This window comes from Haemaphysalis longicornis, unplaced genomic scaffold (assembly GCF_048455015.1).
Source record: "Haemaphysalis longicornis isolate Haplotype H1 unplaced genomic scaffold, Haemaphysalis longicornis Haplotype H1 scaffold_1, whole genome shotgun sequence".
Taxonomy (NCBI): Eukaryota; Metazoa; Arthropoda; class Arachnida; order Ixodida; family Ixodidae; genus Haemaphysalis; species Haemaphysalis longicornis.
The window spans coordinates 37831360-37845114 of NW_027526203.1; the positions used below are offsets into that span (position 1 = coordinate 37831360).

General features: G+C 47.3%; 1 protein-coding gene across 10 annotated transcripts in view; it reads right to left on the reverse strand.

The window, feature by feature from the left end:
• Nucleotides 1-13755, reverse strand: part of LOC144175856 (uncharacterized) — a 229436-nt gene that overhangs the window by 56551 nt on the left and 159130 nt on the right. For all 10 annotated transcript variants that reach the window (XM_077704906.1, XM_077704915.1, XM_077704958.1 and 7 more), the window contains exons 26-28: nucleotides 13084-13137; nucleotides 11328-11528; nucleotides 2550-2640 (exon numbers count right to left, since the gene is read on the reverse strand). In XM_077704906.1, the coding sequence (XP_077561032.1) occupies nucleotides 2550-2640; nucleotides 11328-11528; nucleotides 13084-13137 (346 nt within the window). The remainder of the gene's footprint in view (nucleotides 1-2549; nucleotides 2641-11327; nucleotides 11529-13083; nucleotides 13138-13755) is intronic.

Sequence of the window (13755 nt, forward strand, 5' to 3'; positions counted from 1 at the left end):
TCGGTCTATGGGCATCATTAACGACGGCTACCGTACCTTGCGGGTAGCCCTAGGAATTATTGCTGCTACGAATACCCCTGCATCGTCACCAGCCACAATCTCCTATTCCTCCTCTTCCCTTTCAGACGTCACATTATCGTCCCCACTATTTTCCTGGTTCACTTTGAGGCGACACTTTGACGGCACATACCCCCAGAAGGTGATTGTCTCCACTCTGCTAAATGATCTCTAAAGCTTTCACCACTCTGTCCTGTACCTCATCACACATGACTTTAATCGCCGCAAGCCCCGGACTTCACGCCCGTACAAGGAAAAGTGCAAGCGGCGCAGCATTGCGACGATTACGGCCAACGCCGGCACGACGAGGCCTAACGGTGACGCACCTTCAAGCGTTGCGAGCGCGGCTCAACCAGGCGAGGCTGGTTTTATCAGCGACGCTACCAGCTCTGTACGTGCATCGGAGAAGTTGCAGCCTTCCAAGGCGGGGAGGCAGCCAGCAACGGGAGCGGTTCAAGCGCAGTTATCTGCGAGGTCGACGGTCTGAGTGACTTTGTGAGCGGCGCCGTGTGCGCGATGTGCGGGAAGTGCGAACTCGTCGTAGTTGAGGTCGCGAACAAGCGGAAGGGCCTCGCATCGGTACTGGAACTCAATTGCAAAAACGTGGAGTGGCCTGCAGGAGTGGCCACTGGTTTACTCTGTCTACTCGTCGCATCGCGCTGCCGCCATCGGCCGCGGAGGCCGCAACCTTCAACTCTGCAATGGAAGTCCCCGTGATAGTTACGCCTTCATTGTGAAAGCGGTACTCGCTGCACGCGCGGTTGGCATCGGACACGATCGTCTGTCCAGGTTTTGTGCCATTCTTGGTCTACCGAAACCACTGCACCAAAAGACGTTCCACAATATTGCCAAGAAAGTTCATGTTGCGGCCACAAAAGTAGTAACTTCAAGTAACTGCGTTGCAAACTGGTCAGACTGATGTCAGTGTGATGTTTGATGATACTTGGCAGAAGCAAAGACGCAAGAGCCACAACAGTGTTGGTACTGCCATTTCTCTAGACACTGGTCTTTGCCTAGATTTTGAGGTGCTGTCTAACTACTGTCAAGGAGGCTGCAGCCACCACCAAAAGCTTGATAAGCAAGAGGAGGAAGTGTGGCAAGCCTTTCATGCCTCTGTGTGTAAAAAAAATGTCGACTGCTCATCCCATGCCATGGAAACGGAAGCAGCACTGCGCATCTGGCACAGGACGGTATCGTACAACCTGCAGTTCACTATAGTGGAGACGGCCACTGCTCTCACAGTGTTGTGGTTCAACAGGGGCCACACTAGCTTTGAGCAAGGTCTCCAAGAACTGGGAATCTTCCCTTCAGAAGAACTGGTTAGACTAAGCAGTGCAAGTGAATAGCGGAGGATCAGGCAGATCTCTGCCAGGCTGACTGCTGAGGCTGGGCCCATCGCAACAGCCTGGTGAAACTGGCCTGTACCGAGGTCTCCAACCGCAAGAATCGTGAGGGTGCAACTTATGCAGCACGAGCGTTCTAGTTTTAGTAACCTCAATGTGGGCATTTCAGACTATATCCCCACCAAGTTTCATGTTGTTTGAGCAAGAATTTCTGAATCTGCCAAAGAAATAAACTTTCAATTGCGTTTTTCTCTGTTGTTTTTGTCCGTTTTCTGAGTTTGTGCACACTTATTTTCCCACTTAAAGTTGTCATATCACGACGAAATTCTGCACGCATGTTCATTATAACACGTAGAGTGCCGAAATCTTGTTAATTATGCCATTTGTCTCCTTCGATATTTTTGACAGTCATAAAACAAAAATATGCAGAACAAGAAAAGGCACACTACCAGTCATCTTTTTTTCGTGGTGAGGAAAATGAATATACTGCTTTTTCAGGTAGATTTCAGCACTGCAGTTCAAAAGGAACCACCTAGGCTATTTTAAAACTTTCAGTAAAAATTTTTACTATAGACAATAGTGTGCACAAAAAAGCCATTTTTCTGCACGCCATGCTGCGTAAAATTTCAACCGGAGCAGATATTTGAAATCTGATTGCATATATGACAAGAGGAGCTCAATCTTTACAAGCTGCGAAAATTTCAGCCTCTTAACTTCATTAATAAAAAAAAAAGTTGTTTCGAGGAGCATGTCCCCTTAATGCTTCAAGCTCTGTTGCTCCACAATTTATTCCAGCCCAAAGTTCATCATTGAAAAGCTGGAATTAGAATTCACATCACTTTCTTCCACGAAATTTGGAGTCGCAGAATTGTTGAAGCGGGAAAGCTGAATAATGGTTGCATCAATACTATGGCACAGTTTTTCACAAGATTTGAACTAAAGTTCTACAAAAAAAAAAAAAAAAAAAAAAGAACGACTCGCATATATTCTTGACTCTTTCTTCAGTGCAAGAATTTAGATCAGCACGCTGGACCAGGCATCAACCAGTTTTCACAGCAATAGCTTGAATATCAAAAAAGTTTCGCCACAAGCCTACTTAGTGCATTTGCAAAAATGACAGACTCGATTGTGAGGAACTGCGGCACTCACTGGCAAAGCTCTGCTGGTCCAGGAGGTTGTTGCTGCTGAGCCCCTCCGCCACCGCCGGCTGCACTGGTGGCACACTGCTCTCCTGGTTGTACTGTGAGGGGGTCAGAGAAGGTGGACTCAGCCTGGACACTAGCTGGCAAGAGGTGGACGAACCTCGATTAAACTGACCTCCTCACCCGCCCCTCACATGAGAGAGCCTCTTGACAAACACCAGTGGATAAAAACATGAGTAGGCCACTCTCACACTGCTGGCAAACGACACTGTCTAGCAGCCGAGCTGTCTGCGATGCAAATGCAAGTTAGGCTGGGCGCGCTCCTTCCCCCACCCATGCTCTGGGAGTGCTTCGGAAGCTCCTGCCACCAGCCAGTCTCTGGCGAGGGCCAAAGAAAGCGAGCATCAGTGTTTGCCAAGCATGAAGCATGATCACTAAAACGGCACCCTGATCATGCACGCCATGTAGGTGGGGGCGTCACGATCACTTGCACAAACGGCGAGGCAGTTTCAAGGCACACACAGCAGACAAGCCGCCTGGCTGGGCTGCATGAACAGGCTGTGGCTTATCGTCGCGGTGCACATTCAATGACCGCCCCATTTTTAACGGCACAGGTGACCATATCTGGAGCCATTTCTGCCTGCAATTTAACCTCCTTTCGCTCGCGTGCAACCCTGTCTCTGCCGAAAGTTTGGCAACGCATGTCAGCTTGTGACTGCAGCCAGAGCCGTGTTGCTGCAGACTGCACTGGGGTCACGGTGCCGCCCGCAGCTGTGTCAGCACACCGGGCAAGTGAGCACTGCACACAGAACCCACAGTTCCAGCATTTCCAGCACTCACAGTGGTCTTGCCCTCCTGAGGTGGCTAGAGTTGCACACAACATGATGCTAGTGTCGACGAACCACGTGCCACCATCTGGCAGCTACAAGCTCTAGACACGGCCTGTACTGCAGCTTCGCTCTGATGATAATGATGATGATTGGGTTTTTATGGCGCAAGGCCGACTAAGGGCAAACAGCGCTAAGGAAAAGCTGTTTTATGAGGATGAGGTGATACTAAATATACAGCATTTAACTAAAAATATACGTGAAATGACATAAAAGGATGAAGATGACTGGTGTCAAAGGCCAGGGTGTCAAGCATGCATGGTAAGTAAGGAGGTGTAAAAACTTGGCATCACTAAGAAACTTAAGAGTACGCTTATGGGTGATTGTATGGTCTTCCCCTAAAAAGTAGGATGGGTGTAGCGGAATGTGTTGTCTGTATAAATGTGCAAAGTGTTTGTGTCATGTTGTTTCTAGTGCCTTGCATTGTATGAGGATGTGGATCACGGATAGGCCCTCTCCACACCCGCTGCACATGGGTCTTGGAGATCCAGTGAGCAGGTGGGAGTGCGTCACGTATGTTTGCCCTATCCGTAACCTAGCCAAGGCGACTTCAGTGTGTCTGTTGTATGTGTCAGTAGTGTATTGTCCCAAGTGAGGCTTTATTACATGTAGCCTGCTGTCTGTCTGTTCACTCCATTGTGTTTTCCATGTGTTATACAGGTGTTGTCTGATATGTGGCTTGAGATCAGTGTCAGAAGTTGTAAGAATTGCAGTTGTCAGTGGGATGCCGACAGATGTCGACCTTCGAGAAGGTCGGCATCTGTTTCGGTAAGCAGACCTGTCTTAGAAATCACATCCTGGGAGCTGTTCAGACTCCGGTGGGGTGCGACCCTGATGTCCAGATCAAGGATGCGGGTTTGAGCAAGAAGGGTGCGGTCTTGTTGTTCGGTATTGAGTTCTAAAAAGATTTCTCCCGTCCTGAGCTTTTTAGCTTGATACTTTTCACCTCATGTGCTTTGCAGAAACTTTGAAATCAGGAATACGGACAGTGAAGCGACAGGTCTTGCTGAGTCAGCTGACTCGATTACAAGAAAACGAGAATAGTTGTTCATAGTTGTTGAAAAGACAGTTGTTGAAAGTGGTGGGAATGAAACTTCAGTGTGGCCCTTTTTCGGGGGGGGGGGATCACATTTGGGAAGGAAGGGGGGGGGTTAGACAATACCCCACAGCATAACGCGGGGTACTTTCTTCGACAGCCTTACTCCGATAGCTGAAGAGGTACCAGAGCTCCCTGCCTGGTAGAGAGACAGGAAGCCCATCCGCCGGAGCTTGACCACAGCTCCGACAGCCACCGTTTGTGGTTTCTTACCCTTCACCTATAAACTAAGGGTGTGCGAATATTCGAAAAATTCGAATATTACTCGAATATTAAATATGTTTTATTCGTATTCGCTTCGAAAACTATGTATTCGAAACATTTCGAATACAGTTGAACCCCTTATAAGAGACACATACCGAGGAGCAGTTTCTGTCTCTTATATGAGATGTCTCTTATAAGTAGGGAACCGAGTTTTAACTTACTAATCAGATCCTAGTTCAATGTTGCCATCGTATGACTAAAATAAGCTCAATAGAACGCTACAGCATGTTTCAAAAGATTCATTCTAATTTATGTTTGGCCCCGAAAATTTATGAAACAGTTCTGAATCTTTGCTTCATGACTGTATTTACACTGTTTTTTACAACCGATTCTACAAGCTTTTTTTCCTTTCCTTGTTTGTGAAAGATGAATCGCAGATGTTGAGTTCAAAAGCCTGATGAATAGTCAGAGAGCACAGCTTCTTCCGCTGTGTGCTCAGGCTATTCATTACGCTTGCAGGACCCAACATCTGCGATGCTTCTTGATTGGGAGCTACGCGAGTGGGAGAGCCCGCATGTGCGATCACGCTCCATCCAATGGATGGCAGTGGGCTTCAATCACTTCTGTAAGTTGCATTTCCATTGGCAGGGCTTCTCATCTTCATTTCATAGCTGATTGAACCACTTTGTGTTTGCTGAAGTTATAATAAATAGCCACTGCAGGCGTCTGTCATCCACCTGTGTTTCCAGAATGGAAGCAACTGCAATTAGTGATTGGTGGCACTGCATCTGAAGTTAAAATGTCTGTTACAAGCGAGATTATCGATTAAAGTTCAAGGGTGACTTGTCCCTTATAACCAACTGTCTTCTACATCCGATGTCTGTTATAAGAGGTCAATTTAATGGGAAAGATAGGGCAGCCAACCATGTGGGTCAATAGTGTCTCTTATACCCATTTGTCTCTTACATTCATGTCTCTTATAACGAGGTTCAACTGTATTCGAAAGGGTTCGAATAATCGGCTATTATCTAATATTTGGATTGATTAGTTTAATAGAGGAAACCGGGTTTTCAACTTCGGAAAGAAGTACCAAAACATCGTTTTTTTGAAAGCAACATATTCGGTTTTTATGTTTTCTATCCTGTGCGTTTGCAAAGTTTTCCCTCCGAAAACCATCGCAAAGAGGCAAAAAAAAAAAAAAAAAAAAAAAAAAAACTTTTGCTAGGCGCGGTGACAAAATGTCAGCGCAAAAGGGTGAAAAACAAAAACGGCAATTTTCGGAGCGCTGTATCTCCGCGATGGTGCCACCGGGCGCAGCCATTATGGTACCATTGGATCGGCCAAGCAATCCTCTTTCCGGTCCCGGCCATCTCTTTTATCTTTATTCATTCACAGACGCGCGAGTGGCAGAAAAAAAGACGCACAAACGAAGCCAGAACTAGATTCTGAAGCGCGAATGGTCCTCCGGTCGGTGCACGCTCAAACGGCCCTCCTGATTGAGCGTCGCCGCGGCAATGCAAGATGGCGGCCGCCTGAACTGCGTAGTGCGCGTTTTAGAGTTTATTTTTGCTTCTTCGCTCGGCCAAGTTTCTGTACAGTCATTTGATCTGCTGTGGTATTCAACGCAGACATTATTGAGATGGGAATGCCTGAGATTGCAAGCCAGACTACGGGAAGTTGCGTGGATTGAATGGTTCGTGGTGCGCGTGACTTTACCCCGGAGGGTGAAACGCTGCGTGCGCGATTGTGATAGCAGTTCGCAAAATGAACTTTTCGTCTGATTTGCGATGCTTACACGCTCAAACGGCTGACGCGTCAAAAGCTGTGGTGCGCACGGCGTAGCCGCTGCGCGTTGGAGCATCGCCTGACTGCGCAACCGGGGACGATTGAACGGCAGTAGTTGTAATTAATTCCTGTGTCATTATATTTAATCTTAAAAGCGACCTGAAGGGCCATTTCAGGGATAACCAAAGTATGACATGTTGCTTGCTGTATACGAGTGCCGCGATGCGGGCGAGCCATATCGCTTTCTTGAGCAACGTTTCCCATGCACTTCGAGTAATCATGCAAACAAGTCTGAGTTCGGAATAAAAACGTGTTGACAGCGTTCAAAATGTACCTTACTGTCGTAGCGTTTAACTAATTGAATTTTTTAGGGAAATTATTATGACCAATGCATACTTCTAAAGTTTATTGCATATTGGTTGTGCTGCGGGGAATATTGGATGCCCTGAATGTCAAGAGCACTAAAAAAATGTGCATGCATTGAAGCTGCGGTTACGCAGAATATTATACCAAGCTTCAAATTAGCACATTTGTATCCCCGTAGTATGTAAACTTTTGGCAATGAACACCTGCGCGTACGAGTACGAAGTTGCTGCTCCAGGCAAGGTTCTAATTAAAGCATAAAAGAAGTCAAAACTCCGTTTTCAAATTTAAGTAAAAAAAAAGAGTGCTTCACTTGTTGCCATGGTCACAAGACTGCAGAGGGAAGTTGTCCAGTGCAATACAGGCAACCAGCTAACCTTCTTTGCATTGAAAGCTATCTCCCTCGAAGGCTTGGGAGTGGGCTAGTTGGTGTTCTAACATCTTGAAGTGCAGAGTTGCGCTGCCTGACACGAAAATGTAGAACAGGGTGAATAACACACAAAAAAAAAATTCCCCGCATTTCCCCGAGGGGAAGAATGTGAAAGTGCGAATGCATGAGTTGAATTTGCGCGGTTCGGTAATGTTCGCGAAAGAGAGATCACACACATACACACAACTACAAAGAAAGAAAGATGCATTTATTCACAGACACCTATTTGTGTTGTCGTTGTACGTGATTGCTAGAGCGGATCTCAGCTTTGAAATTTCGTGTCAGTACTTTTTTAAGCGGGTGCATTAGCCCTTCTCACGCCCGATTCTTGGCCAATCCCCCACGTGGGTATGTGCCATGTCAGCGGCCAGGCAGCGCGCGCCCATCTCCCCCCGTCGCCAAGGAAGACGAAGAGATTCCTGGCCAATCCCCCACGTGGGTATGTGCCATGTCAGCGGCCAGGCAGCGCACGCCCATCTCCCCCCGTTGCCAAGGAAGACGAGGAGCGCGCGCACCCGCAGCTGTTGCTATGCGGACGGCGGCGGACGCTTCAGGCTCGCTTAAAGGGACAGACAACCGATTTTTGTCGAGTATATATTCTCTATCCCAAATGAAAGGGCATCACTTAAAGCACCTTGACGAGAAACGGTTTTGCTGATAACGCCCTAGAACTTTTTAAATCGAATTTTTTTATCTACGAGACGTATGTGTCCCGCCCAAAACTAATGCTGGCAACCATGACACAGAGTAGCTCGGCAACATACTTTTGTCTGTATGCGAAATAAAAAACAATATTTAAAAACTTGTTCCCAGCAGGCTTTTCTGTTCCTTTATGTGTTTTTTAATGCAACGGTCTATTTTGCACGAATGCGCCATCTGTTGGGATAGACGATAGGTAGAATCTGGCTTTACGTTGTGGACGCGGGAAGTGCGATTCTCCCCGGACGCGACGTTTTTTTTTTTTTTTAAGCTGCCGTTGGCGTATTTAGAAACTGAAATCAAATATTTTGGCAGAAAAAACGCCGCTGACTCAGGCAGAATCGTCAAAGCTCCTTCGCTGGGTCTGTTTACTGAACGCGGCCGTTGATTCTGGGCATGGAGGCTCAGTTAGCCACACTGAGAGGCATGCCGAGAGGCACCCAGCGACAGCGGGCGGCGTGTCTTTAAAAATTTCAGAATAATGTTTAGAAATATATATACAATTTAACCTTGTACAAATACTTGTGTTAAAAGGTTTTCAATACGCAAATAAACGTTTCAGCAGTTACAGTAGCTGCTAGGTTTGCAGGTCACGTGACAGGGACACATATTGTAGTGTCAAGTTTCGACACTACGAACCGCCCCCCTTCCGATTTCAGGAAGTTTGCTGCCAAATTAAAATTATTTCCGCCAGTTTGTTTAGAAATTGCTTGTGGTTACCGGGCTATATAAAACGCTGGCTTTCATATGAGCTAGAGAACATATACGCGACAAAAATCGGTTGTCTGTCCCTTTAAGAAGTGCATTCGCACTTAAAACAGACAAGGTGAGGCGCCTCCTATCTCCCTCCGTTGGGTCCGCAAACTGGGCAATGTACCGTATAATGCGGAATATAGGTCGAGATTTTTTACAGAAAAATTTGCCGAAAAGTCACCCCTCGACCTATATTGCAGTCACTGGCAGTTGTCATCTGGCTACCGGGCAGCCCATCGAGCCCATCCAAACCCCAAAGGCACCATCGCCACCACCATCAATCGGACGTGACGCCATCTTTGTTTTGTTGCTTCTCTTGCTGCCGGCGAATGTGTGCGTGCAATTTTCTTCTTGCTCAAAATGAGTTTAGGCACTTCGTGCCAGTTTACTTAAAAGAAAAGTTGGGGGTTTTCCAAGCCAATACGTGTCCGCCTTGCGCCAGTTCGGTATCGCCAAAAGTGTTGCTAGCGGCGTTAGTTGAAGGGGCAGCTCTCGGTATGCAAAGCTCGTAAGGCCTCGTTTCATGGGCGCTGCTCTGTGCACCTGTGCTGCTGTACAAAGGGGCAAATTTTGTCCGCTGGCGTCGTGCGATGTCTCTACGAACGGATACCCCAAGATGTTTGCTGACTGCCGGCACAGACTGGCTGTCGCTACGGTCTGCACACAAGTGTCCCATGCTTTGCCCTCGCTTCACGATGACATGGTCTTGCGAGTGTTTAAGAAGTGCTGCATAAGCAATTTCCTGGACTGCACCGAGGACGACCTGCTGTGTGGGCGACAGCGAGCCAGAAGCAGTCGTCCGACGATACTTCAGACAGTTTTAAATGAGTAATCTGAGATGAAACGAGTTATAGTCTCAATAAAACAATGGTTGGTACCTAATTATTATTTTTTCTGCATTTTTCGGCTAGGTAAGGGGGTCGACCTATATTCCGCATTATACGGTACTCTTCACAGAGGATCTGAAAATGATGTTTTAGGTAAAGGAACGGGCCGCAAAAGGCACTCCAATTTCAAAGCAAGGCATCCCAGAAGCCCCGTGTTCAAAACGACTTGAAATGCTACAACCCTAGCGACTTTTCATGAATGATATCTATGTTGCAATCTCGGAAGCCGTTTTCTCAAGATGGTTTTTTTTCCCACATACGTCGTTTGTTCCAGTAATTTCTTCATGACCGCTAGGTGTATTTTAATTCCGTTCTTTGCATTACATTCCTTGATGAACAGCTGCGGTCGTGACACTCTGGTTTTTTCAGGTTTACTTTTTTGTGAATTTTTTATTCAAGATTCAAGTAGTCGTTCATGGTCTATATGTCTTTTGTACATTCACTCTGAAAAACTGAGAACTAAAAAATTGTGTTTTAATAAAAAAAATCTGACTGTCACGACCACATCCATTCATTTGGGAATGCAAAGCACTTCAAACAAGTTTTCTATCATGTTTTATGGGCCGCTCAAGCTGGGTACAAGGTGAACAGAAAGAAAATTTAATAAATAAAAATAGTTTTCGAAATATTACTTTGAAATGTTTATGGTGCTATCACACAAGCATTTCTAGTTCCTGTGCCAATTGTCATCAAAATACACAAAGAAATAAAGTTGATTTTGAAAGCCACGTCCCCATTTAATTATTCGATATTCAATTCGATATTCGAGGCTAGATATTCGTATTCGATTTGTATTCGAAAAATTTGATGATATTCGCACACCCCTACTATAAATACATCACCATGGTCGGTTCCAGCTTATGTTTGGGGGCTCGGGGTCCACGGTGTCGCCAATACCGTCACCATGATTACTCAGTTGCCCCGTGCGGGGCACTCTAAATTCTCAACGTCCCTTCAGCATCAGCCATTGTGCTTATACAAAAAGGAACAGCCGGTTCTTTCAATAGCATTACTATTGCTGCAATTGCTTGGGGAATTTTGTTCACGTGTTACTGCCCAACTGCTGCGAGTTCTCCGAGCACCTGGGACATTATTAGCACTGCTGGGATCTATGAACCTCAATTTCACACAATTTGCGAGTTTAACAAAGTTTTTGGCTGCAAGTAAGGCTTATAACTGCAACAGGAAAAGGTGCTTTCCTTTCAAGATGACATGATAAGAGTGCATTATAACAATACCAGCTACATGAATGAGCTATACCCATGAACCGGCAACACTGCCAACTCGAGCGTATGCTACATGGCAAACTGCACTGCTTATTACAGCATCACTGTTATGGGCTCAAAAGACTCAGCCCGACAGCAGGTGCAACGTGTAGAGTTTCACTAAACCACAACCAGTGTGTAAGGAGTGGCACGCTGTTGCAGCACATGCTTTCAAACAAGAAAACAAAAAAAAAAGAAGAAGAAGAAGAAGCCGCAGTACCTGTGTGTCCCTTCGCCTTCCCCCAAAACAAAGAAACGCAACCACCCTTTGCAGTTACATCACAGGAGACACCTCAGGAGAGAGTCCCTCTGAATCTCGAGCAGCCAGCTGCCCCAGACAACCAGGACACACCTTCCCAACACCAACACCCCTCGGTAAAGACTCCAGTCAGGCGGCTCTGAGTAAGAGCCCTCACCCTGTGGCGGGCGACCAGCAGCTGGGCCAGGGCCTGCAGCCAGCCGGGGTCGGCCAGCTCCTCCAGCTCGCCCTGTCCTTGGCTGAAGTGGGGGTCGTGGTACTTGAGCCGGTCGGCCAGCTCGTACGTCTGGGCAACCAGCTGGGAGGCGGAACCCTGGCGCACCATCGCGTCCGCCAGTACCTCACAGTAGTGCAGCGCCTGGACGACAAGAGGCCATTCTCCTCACACGTGGGCGGCAGTGACAACGCAACAGGGGCCAGCACTACAAACTGACAGCAGGAGCCTACGTAAGGTAAAGTATTTGGCGGATACGTGAGAGATCATAGGTGCATTGTGTGTGACCAAGCATGACTTTTTAAGCATGAAATAAGTTGTGGAATCTTCTATCTGTCCGACACCCAGAAAAAGTTGGTGCCTTTTATGTAGCCACACTATCCCTGAAGGAAGAGACCTCCTGACTGCCCCTCTCATCTCCTGCGGTCAGCTGGCCCAGATAATAAGAGGGGGCCGCTCTTCAACACTGTCCAGATTAAAATAAAGCTACATTGGGGTAAAGGCCACTGTTGATTACCAGTTTTGAAAAAGGCAGAACACAAAGCCACTTTAGTAACATGCAATCTGCCAATCGTTAAAAAAGAAACGGTCAAGGATTTGATGCCGAGACCTCCTCCTATGTGAAAGACGGTGGACTTTCCTGGGGGCCCTGTGGAGTTGGCTGGCACATGCATGGCTAAGTCTGGGTGGTCGGCCATGCAGTTACATTTCCGTTTTGTAAATACTGGGTGAAAACCCCTCAACTCTTTCCTTATGGTGCCATAGGCCATCGGACACGGAATTCTGATGATTTCAAACATCCTGCGAAAGCTAAAAACGGCGCCTGGCGGACAACTATCGCCATCTGGCGCATCGCCATCTGGACTCAGGTGGTGCCTTCGCAGGAGGCCCAACGCATGACACAGACCCCAGGGGACTTCGTTTCCACCAAGAACATTTAGCTCAGATAGGTGAAGCACCAATAGATTCTCTTGAAAAAGATGTGCACAAGCTTTGCGTGTGGCAAACAAAGCTGACCGACTATGGCTTCTTTTCTGCTAATAAGTAGTAGTACGACCTTACTTCCATGAGAATAAAATGCTTTGAGTTCTGTTCCATCTTTTTTTTTTTTGCAACCCACTTTACAATTATCGGTTATAGTGATGCAATTACCCTGGCACTTAGATATTGTTATAAGTGGTGTAGACTGTACCTAATGTTTTTCACCCCACTTCTCAGCTGCACGGTGAGGGCGTCGACCTATATTCCAGCTCATACGGTACTACAAGAGCACGTGCAGCAGCTATTATTCTCGTGTGAAGGAGCTGGCAGATACCAATGCATCCCTGCGAAAGGTGGCTCGTGGACTTTATTTATTTAGAGGGCACTGATAGCCTGGGTGCCAAGTTTTAAGCAGGAGTAGGTGTTACAAATGTAACAACGAAAGAAATACAATAACGTCATTCAAGCGAGTACACTTTGGTGGGTGTGGGAGCTCACGCATGAATGAAGAAACACTGCACAAAAGTTGCACGCATGGTCCGGGGGGAAAAAAAAGAATTTTGGTGTTGACTTTTCTCAGGTGGTGGGATAGACGGTATGATGTATGTACTGGTGTCAAATTGAAATTTCTGGTGGTAAAGCAAACAATTAGTCTTCAGCAGTAGCGCCCAACTGCATGAGGCAAAAAAAAACGATGTCCCCGACATCTATGAGTTACCTTTTGTGCGAAGCCGTACTCAGCCAGCCGCATAGCGTGCAGGAACTTGTACACCTGCAACAAGATACCCCAGGCATTACACTCAACCACCCCTCCTGCCCGGCCAATGCATGCGTTCGCAGCTTTAGCCCTTCCCCATACCAAGCTGCCTCGGCCCTGTGGCACAGCACGCATGACCAGGTGAGCAATAATTTGCGCCTCTGAATAGTTTCTTGCCAACAGCTACAAAACCGAATCTTAAAAACTGGGACAACTGCCGAGCCGTTCTCACAAGCCATCCCCACTGGGATCCCCATTTACATGCAACTACCATCACCCGCCGAGGCGGGAGAAGGCAGCAGAACACAAGGCACACCACTGATCTGATTGTCCCCAAGGCTCTCCCAACCGCAGATTGTTACGAACGTTCAACAAAGCTGGACCAGTGGGCTACAAATGATCAGAAGAGACACTGGAACGGACATGGCACTGATGTAGGCCCCACAGCAAGGCACCCATTGTGGGTAAGCTGCACTCAGGGACACCATAGGCCTGATGCAAAACCTCCTGCCCTCTTGCAGCCGCCATGTTGCAGCTGATGTGGCACAGCCGGGCTAGAGCGGCAGCGTGCGCGTGTTGGTACGGTCTTCGCAAGGGGCCTAGTTCCTGCCTCCGGCCGCTGCAAGGAGCCGG